Raw genomic sequence first — 12228 nt, forward strand, 5'->3', positions numbered from 1 at the left:
CCACTTACAACTGGGACTTGTTATTGTTGGGCCCTGTGTTGGCCATGCTGAGGACGCCTCGTCCCGTGTGGGACAAGTTGGGCTTGAACTCGTCTTTGAAGGGCTTTCCCCAGCACGACTCTCCTCCTGAAACGAAAACACAGAAATGTCCGAAAGCCGGCACTCCTTCCACCCTGACGGAACGAGGACACACAGGGAAGAGGCTGGAAAGGTGGATCGGGAAGCACTTTCTGCACGGAATAGAGGTGGTCCACATGCTGCCTCCTGGCCACGCTTATGTCGCACTGTAGCTATTGCGATGCACCTTCTGTGGACGGTGGAGGAGACTTTTGCATTGATGGCCACACAAATTTGCATCTGGTTGGCCCTCCGATCTGTCTGTCACTCCGGTCCAGCTACCTGCAGCGGTCTGAGTTGCGGCCTTCTTCTAGACTTCGCACACTCAAGCCTGGACGGCTTTGCCTGACCCCCAATACCCATCACCAACCCAGGATTTGTGAAAAAAGAACACACACACAATAGAATCAAAGGATTCTGAGACCCTAGCCTTCCTTTCAAGTAGAAGAATCGGACGTACGGACCTTCCACCAGCAGAAAAACCCTTCCCTAGTGAACCCCACATTTTCGGCTGCACAACATACAGGAAAGACAAAGGAGCAGCTTTGTTGTTACTACCGGTAGATGGCTAGGTGCCGGAAGTCTTTGCCAATTCCCTTAAAAAAAAAAAAAAGTCAGCTTTATCAGTGGATCCAAGTTTGCCTTCTGCCATTGGGAGGACCAAGGGTTTAATAGAAAGTTAAGCACCCCTCACGTGCAACATTCACTCTGGGCCAGGAGAACCATCCCACCTCCTTCCACAGGAGACACCTCCATGGAATCCACTGAGGATTCCTAATCTCCCTTTCGGTGTCTTTCTGGCCTTTTTGTTCCTGAACAGACCCAAAATGGAATCTGTGTGAATCCCCCCAGGTTGTGTGGCTGTTACTTCCACGTTACCTGAGGACAGAGGAACTGCTTTCATCTTCTCCCAAGAAGTGGTCCTTATCAGGAGCGCAAAAAAAAAAAAAAAAAAAGTGCTGAAAAGGCTCATTTCCATAATTAGCGAGTCAACCTCTTACACTCGCAATTGACAAACCGTGAAAGGGAGATGTATTTTCCTTCAGCGGCAGCGTGATCTGAAACAAAGCAACACGCCAGCCATGCATGCGAAGAAGTTGCTTTGTTTTGAAGGGGGGAGTCTGGGAAAGAAACTGGGTCTGGGCTGCTCGTAGAGCACGCTCAAGAGTCCTCTGGAGAAGCTGTATCGCTGCAGGACAGCAGTTCGCAGAAGCATCTGGGGCACTCGGGAGGCGCCTGGCACGCCTGCTCTGCCCAGCAACTGGATACGCCATCAAGTGCAGAGAGAGAGGATACTGCTGATCAAAGGCAGAACTCAACCAGCAGCTTGCTTGCACCTTCTCCCCACCTCCCGCTGCCCCACATGCAAATGGAGCTGTATGCCCACTGAATTCTTCCCCCTTTAGGGAGAACTCAGTACAGTTCATTCATAGGAACACCTGCATTTTCCCTCTATTTTTGGCTGCCCCTTGTTGAGAAACCCCGATTCAGAACTACCTCCATTGACTACGGGGACTTTCCCAGTCACAGCCAGCTGTCCCAGGTTGGCCTGGAGATGCCAAGGGATTCACACGCAGACACTTCCACAAGCACCCAGGTACATCTACCTGGGCTCCTCTCAACAAGCGTCTCTACTGTTAGAGCCCCCACGAACCAAGAGCAATACCCATGTAAGGGAGACAAAAAGACATAATCTGAGACGGTGGCGGTGGTTTTTCAAACACCCAAGCGCAAGAAAGGAACTCCCTCCGCCCTGGGCCGCTGTGTTCCTAGCAATACCCCGGGAGCTGCAGGTATTTATTCCTGAGCGGGTCTCCAAACTGCGGCAACTCGTTTCCTTTATCAAGGAAAAGTTTGGCTCCCTCTTGCCGGCTGGCTAGACTCTGGCCTCTGTTGCTTTTTAACAAGCCCAGCCAAAATAACAAAAGCTTGTGATGTGTCAAAAGCCAGAAGAGGCAGCTGGGAGATGCAAACTTTCCTGGGCAGTTGTAATGTTACAAGGAAGTGGGTGTCTTAATGGGGAAGGAAGGAGTCAGAAAGAGAGGGAGAGAGAGAGAAAAGGAAGGAAGGGCAACCGCAGACATCTAGCTCAAGCAATTTGCTTCCCTGCTTCTTGGGAATTACTCTACCCTGCCTCCTTATCAAAGGCCTGAAGGGTTCAAGAGGAGTTTTTGAGCAGAGAAATCTCAAGGGATGGGCAGCTCAACTTTTCCACCATTGCGGCCCAGTTCTGGCCTCCAAAACAGCCTCCTGTTGCAGGGCTTCCAGAATATTCTACCATAAACGTACACTGTTTTTTTTTTCCAGGGTCCCCCTGTTGCAAAAGGACACAACTGACCCTAAGAAAGACGGACACCACTTGCTGCTTCGCAAACACTGCAAAAAAGAGAGCAAGCTCACAAAACCTTCCGGCCTGTAAATAAATGGTCAGCGCTCCCTCTTTCTACAAGAAATTTCCCCTGCAGGGTTGAGGGCTGGCTTGGGGTTAATTGTTCATCTCCTAAGCAGGTCACCCACACCCCCACACCCAAACGAAGATGCAGCGGGCAATTTAGTCGGAGTCCAAGCTTTGTTCTGTGCTGGCAAACAATGGCAAGGGAATTCTAGGAGAAACTCAAAGCAGACATCCAAGCTATGTTGCTTCTTTGTTAGAAGTAGATGGTCCCCAAGAAGGGTGAATCAGGCAGGCTAGAATTTAGTTAAAATCAAGAGGGAGGGATTGCAGAGCACAAAACACAGTATGATTTTGGAGTTTTGAGGGGGGGTGTCTTCTGCATTTAACAGACCGTACTCGGTTGCCCGCTGCTAGAAGCTCAAGCTATGTTTTTTGCCCACACGAAGGGCTGTTGGGATAAAGGCACCAAAATATCTCCCCCCACCCCTTTCAGGAATACATATTTTAAACGCAACTCCAGACACAGAGAAAACAAGTGAGAAATACTTCCTTTTTTGATTCCCCCAGCAAAAACAGACACACACGCCTGTTTCCCCCCACGCCTGCAGCCACCTAACAGTCACACAGATCTATCTAAAGACGGTGGAGTGTGCTCAATTCCTGTCTCCCCATCTGTCTCTTAAAGGTTTCCATTATTGCAGAATCAAGATCCGGGCGTGGGATCAGCCCCTAAGGATTCGGGACTTCACCAAAACTTCATCGCCGGGTTTGATCACGATGACGCCCCATTGCCGGCTGCCTCTCAGCTAAGCCTCCAGGTTGGGCCAGCAAAGAGCAGTTTGGGACAATCTGGTCTGGTTTCTGAGAACAGAAGTTTTTGTCTCATTCTGCCCCTGGAGAAACCGGGGATGCAGAGAGGGGCGTTCAGTCAAGAACTCACTCTAGAAACGTTTCGGACCGATGGGGGGAAACCCCTGCTGCGACCCAATTAGTAAGATTTTCAACCACTTTTATACAGGCGGCAACATAAATCAGGTTTCCCTGGGAGACTAAGGGCTGACTTAGACAAGAGGTAGGCCATCCTTCGGTGGCTTCTTCTAAGCATGGATCTAAAGCCTGCTTCTTTGGACAGACCCAGTTTGTGGAATTTTAAACAGGAAGAAAAGAAACCTCACAGAGGATGCTAACTCCAGAAATGCTTGTGTGACTACTTCATATCCAGTCTAATTCTCTTTTCAAACTTAGTGCCCTTCAGAAGTGCAGGATGCAGTTATTAAGTGGTTATTAAATCCCCACCCCCAAATCACAGTGATCGATTTCTTACCCAGGAAAAGGACCATCTTCACAACCAAGGAAGATGAGCCTCGTGCTTATTCAGCAAGGTTCAAATCCCTTCCCTAGAATTTACAGAAGCCAAGGCCGCTGTTAGCGAGCTGCTGTCCGCTGCCACAAGACCACAGATCCCTTTCTATTCCTGGTGGAGGCTCCCTGATCCAGCTGACTTCCTGAAAGAGTTTTGCAGTCCAAACCTCCGAACTCCAGGAACTAGTCCTTTCTGTCACCAAGTCTACCCCTGGACTGTGTACCATGCCAGATGGCTGGTAAGGAAAAAAATTAATTCTCACATCCAGAAAAGCAGCTTATAAGGGACGGGAGAGGCTAGCTGCCTTCTCCCAGACGTGTTAATCTTCTGCCTGCAGGGGTTTTTGCTTTGGGAAAGGAGGAAGAGTCAGTCCCTTAAACCCACATCTATTTAGAGGAGAAAGAGTCATGCTCAGTGCTTCCAGGCATTAAGAAAACCCAAACTCTGCCTGCAATTTTGCAAGAGCAGGGGCACTTTAAAAAAAAAAAACCAAAAATGTCCTAGCCTGCCTTGATCCCCCAAAATCTTCCCCTTTGTGTTTGAGATTTAACCTTCCACCGCGAAACATCACCAGCAGCGCCCTCTCCCAGTTCAGAGGGAAGGATGGCTGTTTGCAGAAGAGCTCGGGAGCACTTGGCTGTGAAATGACAGCTCTTTACGACCGCAAAGCTCATCTGAGGTGCTGTTCCTGCTGTAGGCAACCTTGGCCCAGGCTGGGGTGGGAGAAATAAAAGTGGCATCTGGAAGCGACGGGGGGCTGTGGTGCAGAACACCGGTGCAGAACACCATCCCTGAATCCTGAATGTTTTCTCAACTCCCTGCCCCAATGGCAAACCCAAGATTCTCCACTAGACTTGGCAGGACTAAACTGAAATTCTAATTCAAACTCAACTGCAGTCATAAAATACCCCGTGCAACGGAGGTTCTATTACCAAAAGGTTCAGGACCAGGACTGGCCACGTTTGAGTTCCAAGGGCCACTTGCAGAGATTGGCCGAGACCGCAGGGGGCTCGGAGGGGGTCTGCATGCCCTTCTCCCTAGCTAAATGCCTCTGTCTCCAGGCAGATCTCTTCCTCCTAGCAACAGGCTAACAGAAAGAGAATGCAGATTGGACTGGGTGGTGTTATGTCCACCATTCTAGCTCGAGAAGACCTGGGGTTTGAGTACACAGGCTGCTCCTGCTGAATTTCGGAAGTCAAAACCACAGCACACTCATCGACAGAAGCCATCACTTCAGTTTGCACAAGTACAAAATAAAAAACAAACACCTTGAAGGCCTACTGAGGAAGAGAAAGTAAAGGACATTCCTAATTTGGGGGACTGGGATAGAAAAGCATGTTGAGGGAAAGAAATGGAATAACCCCTTGAGATGCCTCCAGATCAGTGTTTCTCAACCTTGGCCATTTTAAGATGGGTAGACTTTAACTCCCAGAATTCCCCAGCCAGCACAGCTGGCTGGGGAATTCTGGGAGTTGAAGTCCACCCATCTTAAAGTGGCCAAGGTTGAGAAACACTGCTCCAGATCAATCCAGCTTGCCTTCTTTCCTTCAATTCCAAATAGCTCAATTTCTTTCTCAACAACTGAAAGCGCCCTGAGCACACCCTCCTGTGGTCAATCTATGTTATCCAAATGGGTCTCCTCTTGGTTTTTGTTACAAACGTCAAGGAAAGATAAGTAAGACTCTCATGGCTGTTTTTCTACCTGAACTTTTTGACTTCAAATGCTGAAAACAAGCTAATGCTGGTGGAAAAAACTGGTCTTGAGCGGCAATTCATCTATGTGGTGAACCCAAAAACATCAGATTGCAAGTGGTACAAAAAAACTAAGGCTCAGAAGGAGTCTGGTAATGCCTTTTCAAACTACCCATTTTTATTATGGTAGAAATAATTTCGTTGATTAATTTAATAATGCCAGCAGACTCCTCCTGTTTTCTACCACCATAGACTAATGCCGTTCGCCTCCTACAACACCTTCAAAGATCTGAAAGAAATCAAATAAGAGGGAGGAAGAAATCCTGAAATTGTTTACCTGTTCCAGTCCCTGTTGGGTCTCCTCCTTGGATCTATGCAATCAAAACATAAAGAAAATGTGAGGTGGGGGAAAAGCTGAACAGCAATGGATTTATTGTTAAGATCATTCAGGATGTTACTTTTTATCAGCAGACTGGAGAAAAGGAAACCATTATTTCTTATCTCCTGCTCCTTTTATCGTGGCACTGCCATAATCAATCAGCCATCTCCTGAAAGGAGCAAATTACAGTAATCAGGTTTTCAGCAGCTGAACAGGGAATGGGGAATAAAAAAAAAAGAGAAGTCTTCTGGATTGGCAAAGGGGAAATAACTCAGGTTGCAAAACCCTCCATTTCTCCAGGTGGACTTCCTCACAGGGGAGATTGCAGTCCAGAGTCCAAGAAAGAGGGAGTGAGGTTGGATCTCCAGCTTCTCCACTTCCACGGATCTCAAGGAATTAGGCAGGGAAACAGTATCTTGCCAGAGACTTTGAAAACCTGCTCGCTAAGTTGGCAACTCTGGGTAAAACAGCTCAGCAAGCTGATTCCCCAAAATGAACACAGAGGTTCACATGTCACCTTTAAGCTGTGGTTTGCTTAAGTATGATTAGCTGAAGAAGCTGTAGTGGGCTGGGCTTAAGCCACATGGTGGGGCATAAAGCCAGGTTTACACACTAGGGTGGCCACCTTCCCCCAGCTCACGAAGGCGAAAACAACCACATGGCTCATGTCTCTGAGGGTGGGGGGTGCACAGCCCCCTTCCTCAGTTCAGGCCTGCAGCTTTAACCCTCCCCATTTAGAGGACTGCCAAAGCTGGTCTGAACCCCTCCCCATCTCAGGTCATGAATGCAGTATCCAGGGGTGCCTGCAGCGCATCCTGCTACTGAAGCCCGGATGTCCACGATTCACGCTGCTTCCTGCAGGGTGGAACCTGTTACAGGAGTTGAAGTATGGTTTGTCTTTATTACACCGTAGGAGACAATTAGTACTAACTGTGATGGTCTGTGGGAAAGACCTTGGGAGATCGGGTGAAGAGAGGCTGCCCAGGGAACGGTCAGAGAAGAGGCAGCCTAGCCTGGAACTGGATAGTGGGCGGGGCAAGAGGCTCAGAAGGGACCTTCCCTAGTTTCTCAGGCTGTAAAAGAGATGGGGGGATGAATCTGAAGGGAAGGGTATGTGGAATGTAATGGTATGTGGGAAAGACCTTGGGAGACTGGGCCAATAGTGGCTGCCAAGGAGATGGTCAGATAAGAGACAGCTTAGCCTGCAGCTAGATAGTGGGTGGGGCAAGAGGCTCAGAAGGGACCCTCCCTAGTTTCTTGGGCTGTAAAGGAGATGGGGGGGAGAACTGTACTTTCAGACTTGCAAGATTTTGTTAACGTGACCTTACCATACAGTAGAATTAGTTCACCTGGGTGTGCTTCCTGTCTGGACTCCCTCACAGGCTGACCCTAGCTGACCCAGACTTAGGGGTGGAGGCCTTCCTTCGCTCATCTAACTCGAGCTTCAAAGCAAGAGGCATCTGGAAACACAGCTTCTGAGGTTCAGCAGATGACAGCTTGACTTATGGAACGAGGGTTGCAAGGCAACCGAGCAGCACTCGAGCACTCAGGAATATGTTCTGTTCACGTCAGCCTTAGTTTATGTCCACTGCAGTGGCTGATCCAGAGGGGATGAAAGCCACAGCACCAGGACAGCCATTAATTAAGATTCAGCAACTGCTCTCTGGTTTGCAGACCAAACATTTATGTCTTTGGCCTTCCAGCTCAATACTCACCACAAAATTGCGAATTGATCTGTGAAATATGGTCCCATCGTAGTATTTTTTCTTGCACAGTTTAATGAAGTTTTCACAGGTTTTAGGGGTCTGAGAAAGGAAAAAACAAACAAAACAAGCTGCTTATAATTAAATCAAGGGTTTTTTTTAACACAGGAAAGTCACCAACTATATGTTTCAGGGCATGAACCACAGCAAAATAGCCATGGCTGAGATCATTCTAACTTAGAGGCAGAGAACCAGCTGTTCTTCAGTGGTTCCTACCTGGGCAATGGCCAAGCAGGTATGTGGACTTCAACTCCCAGAATTCCCCAGCCAATGTGGCCATGGCTGAGAACTTTGGCAGTTGGTCCACACATCAGGAGTTGTCCAGGTTGGGAAACACTGATCCAGATGTTTAGAACGACTTGCCATGTGTCATTCATCAGCCTTAAACCACAAATATGGCACACAAGAAGGAAGAGAGCAGCATGGTGGAAGATGTTGCTGGTCTGACTGGATTTGGGACCTAGTGTGGGAAAAGAGCCATCTTGCCTTTGTCTTGAGCAATGACATGCATTGTCTATACCAAAGATACTTTCCTCTTTTCTCCCACTGAATTATACCCTGCCTTTCTATCCAAAGGGGCTGCTTCAGGCACCATCAGCAAATCTTGGCCTGACCGACTCAACGAAACAGGAATATGGGACCTTAAGGCTATCCAAATTTCTCATGCATGGAACAGACGCAACAGGTCTCTCTTACCCTTCCCTCTGGAAGTAAAAACACAGTCCTCGACTTACGACCACAATAGGGACTGGAAACGAGGCAGTCATTAAATGAGTCACACCTGATTTTACAAGCTTTTTGCCCCAGTCATTAAGTGAATCCTTTGGTTGTTAAGCGAATCTGGCTTCCCCATTGACTATACTTGTCAGAAGCCAGCTGGGAAGGTCGCAAATGGTGATCATGTGACACTGGGATGCTGCAACCATCATAAATGCATGTGGGTTGCCAAGCACCCAAATTTTGATCACGTGACTGCAGGGACGCTGCGACAGGTGTAAGTGCAAGGACTGGTTGTAAGTCACCTTTTCAGTGGTGTCATAATTTTGAACGGTCACTAACCGAATGGTCGCAAGTCGAGGACTACCTGTAGCGAATGATCAACAGAAACCACCTCTGCCCATTGGCTGAAAGAGTTCAGAGAAAAGACGCACCAATGAGCCAGCTTTCATTTCTTTGTGAATTAAAGAATAAGCAGATTTCAATGCAAGTTGGTATGCACACCAACAACTATAAAAGAAGCCACTGACAACACAGGATGGGGCATTGTTTTGCAAATTACTTTTTTTTTTAAGCAAAGATGAATTCTCCTTGAAGTGAGAGCCCAGGAGAGAACACACAATCCCATTTCAGCACTCAGTAAAACAATAATGAATTTAACAAACAGTGGGAAGAGACAAGTGACTTCTTTCCTTTGCAAATACTCTGTGGGCTGCAAATTATTTTCCCCTGATTTTATTTATATTTTTATACATACACATGCACACGCACACACACTCCCTCTTTCCACACTCATGGAAAAAGCTTGTTCCCATGGCCACTGTGTGTGCATCATGCGAGGTGCATAACATTCTGGCAAGCAAGCGGTTGCCTTAGCAACGCTCCTGAAAGAGGACAGGAAAAGCTAGTTAGAGCTTCTTCACTCACTGGAAAGAGAAGCCAACTCCTTCCTTCCTTCCTTCCTTCCTTCCTTCCTCCCTCCCTCCCTTCCTCCTTCCTTCCTTCCTCCTTCCTAGAAGCCAACTCCTTCCTTCCTTCCTTCCTTCCTTCCTTCCTCCTTCCTTCCTTCCTTCCTTCCTAGAAGCCAACTCCTTCCTTCCTTCCTTCCTTCCTTCCTTCCTTCCTTCCTTCCTTCCTCCTTCCTTCCTTCCTAGAAGCCAACTCCTTCCTTCCTTCCTTCCTTCCTTCCTCCCTCCTTCCTTCCTTCCTAGAAGCCAACTCCTTCCTTCCTTCCTTCCTTCCTTCCTTCCTTCCTAGAAGCCAACTCCTTCCTTCCTTCCTTCCTTCCTCCTTCCTTCCTTCCTAGAAGCCAACTCCTTCCTTCCTTCCTTCCTTCCTTCCTTCCTTCCTTCCTTCCTAGAAGCCAACTCCTTCCTTCCTTCCTTCCTTCCTTCCTTCCTTCCTTCCTTCCTTCCTCCCTCCCTCCCTTCCTCCTTCCTTCCTTCCTTCCTCCTTCCTTCCTTCCATTTTTCCTGCTGTTTCTTCACCTACGTAACAATCCCAGATTCTGGAATTTCTGCTTTCAGCTCTCTCTCTTAAAAAAGTCCCATCTTGCTCATGTGTTCGACAATTGCTCTTTGTCAAAGCTAAAGGGGGTTGGAAAGGGGGAAACTATGTTTGCTGCATTAAAACAGAACAAAGCAAAGCCTCACCACGGGATTTTGTATTTTTTCCTGATTATATGACTGGGAAAGATGGGAGAACTGAAAGGTGATATTCTGGTTAAAAAAAAAAGGGACATTGCAAAGAGGAATTCAGAACAACTTGGCTCTGAGACACTCCAGAATGCTACGTGCCAGTAGCCATTTCACAGAGCTTGGCCAGATCTACAAATGACTGCAGGGTAACTGAGAAGTCTTTGACTGAAGATAAAATAAGGCAAGTTCTCTGCAAGTAGAAGAATAACATCACAGGGTATGACCTGGATCAGAACCCAGAGACACCAGTTTTCATTCTGCAATCAAGAAATGCAGTTGCTCTACCAACTCTGCCAAACCAGTTGTATTATCCATCTTCTACTGCATCTTCTGATAGACGTAAAATGCTTGTTTCCTGTTTCGGGAGCCACTCTTGAAAAACAGGGTCCACACACAGCAAAGAAGATGGCCCTGAGCTGGACAAAATCCGCTGACAGGCAACCATGTCCCCACCACAGATGTCCACCTCTTAGCAGCAAAAGTCCATTCTGGCTCCTTTCAGATGCAAAACCCATGAACAATCCAGTCGCTAGATTGAAGACGTATTTCTGCATTTTGCATCTTTAGACTTTCCGTCCTTCCTCTTCCATCTGCCACTTTTGAGGACCGTTTCCAATCAATTCTGCCCAACTGCTAACCTGTACAGGAGGGCATCTGCCCCAAGTCCTTTCCCCTAAAGCCCACACACACCCCACCCTGCCTGCCCTCAAAAGTGGAAGCCCATGGTGGAGAATGGGTGGCATTAGCAGGAAGGGCCAAAAAGGAATTACAGAACCTTGGAGAGTTCTCCAGAACCTCTCTGCTCCAAGGCAGTTGCCAACGCAACCCAAGTCCTTGAAATCTCTTGGGCCTTTTAAAGCTCAGATCTTTTCAACTTTCCCAGTTGAAAGAGGAAAGTTCTCTTTCTACCTCTTTCTAGAAAGCCAACACAGAGCTTCATCCTAACACCCGAGGGGGAAACTTGTTCATGACAGTGTCCCAAACGGCTGCTGCCAGGTATTGGAGATCTCACTTATGTCCAAAACGGCTGGGATATCAAATGTGGCCAGGTGCAAAACACCAGTCTTCCAAAACTCTTCTTATTTCTTCTAGTCCCTCTGTCCCCAGCTTGCTCTCTACCATTCTGGCTCACTTTCTTCACTACTTTCTAATAAAGGACAGGGCAGCTTCTGCTTTTATTTTCTAAGAAGGTTTTTGGGACCACTGGGGTGTTCTCGGAAGTGAAGGTGATGCTAGAGGCTAGTAGCCTCAGTGCTAGTTCACCAACCTCCTTTTTCTTCAAAAGAATCAGATGGGGCAAGGAGTCCAGAGAGACATCTAAAGGCAAATAACGCCCAAGGGCTTTGTTACCCAGAAGCCTCCATAATGACCAGATGGGGTGCAGAATTCTGGGAATTCCACACACAAGAAAGAAGCCCAGGTTGGAAAAGGCTGGTCTAAGGCGGCCAGCCATCCAGGGAATCTGGCTTAAGAGGCTTCTGGTTCCTTCTCAGGCCCAGCCCAAGATCCAGGGCTCCGCAACTCATAACTTGCACATGGTTCTCCTTGATCTTGATCTTGAACTTCATGATGGTATTCTGGCTGCTGCTCAGGATCAAGAGCATGTCTGCCCAAGGGTATCAGGAATGGAGATGGGAGATACAGCAAAGAGAGCACCAGATTTCCTACCTACAGTCAATCCTGCCACTGCAGAGTAACACCATTCTTAAAGTCATTGCATGGGATGCTAGTAGGCTTCCAGCTCAATTCAAAGGTTGGCTATCACCTATAAAGCCCACTATGGCAGAGCCGCTTTGTCAAAATTAAAATATGCCCATCTGGTCTGAACCACCAGAGGGGGTATGCTTAGAGCTCCCCCTACAAGACATATGTATGGTGTGGGTGAGACAACAGGCCTTCTCCACAGTACCTCCCATGCTCTGGAACACGATACCATCAGGCATATGAGTGGCCCCCTCCCTCCCTCCCTGCCCTTCACAGGTTGTGAAATCTGGGCCATTCCACTGTCACTTTGGCCCAGACTGATCATGGGCATTCATCTTGGCTTTCTGTGTGCACGGGGTTCTTATTTATCAGATCTGCCAATTTCACCGTGACTCATACAG

At 47.9% G+C, this 12228-nt stretch overlaps 1 protein-coding gene across 1 annotated transcript in view; it reads right to left on the bottom strand.

Moving 5' to 3' along the window:
• The window catches only part of PPIL2 (peptidylprolyl isomerase like 2), a 51173-nt gene that overhangs the window by 9163 nt on the left and 29782 nt on the right, over window positions 1-12228 (bottom strand). The window contains exons 13-15 of the mRNA XM_063315453.1: window positions 7662-7751; window positions 5905-5938; window positions 9-126 (exon numbers count right to left, since the gene is read on the bottom strand). Of these exons, the coding sequence (XP_063171523.1) occupies window positions 9-126; window positions 5905-5938; window positions 7662-7751 (242 nt within the window). The remainder of the gene's footprint in view (window positions 1-8; window positions 127-5904; window positions 5939-7661; window positions 7752-12228) is intronic.

This window comes from Candoia aspera, chromosome 15, assembly GCF_035149785.1.
Source record: "Candoia aspera isolate rCanAsp1 chromosome 15, rCanAsp1.hap2, whole genome shotgun sequence".
NCBI classification, from domain to species: domain Eukaryota; kingdom Metazoa; phylum Chordata; class Lepidosauria; order Squamata; family Boidae; genus Candoia; species Candoia aspera.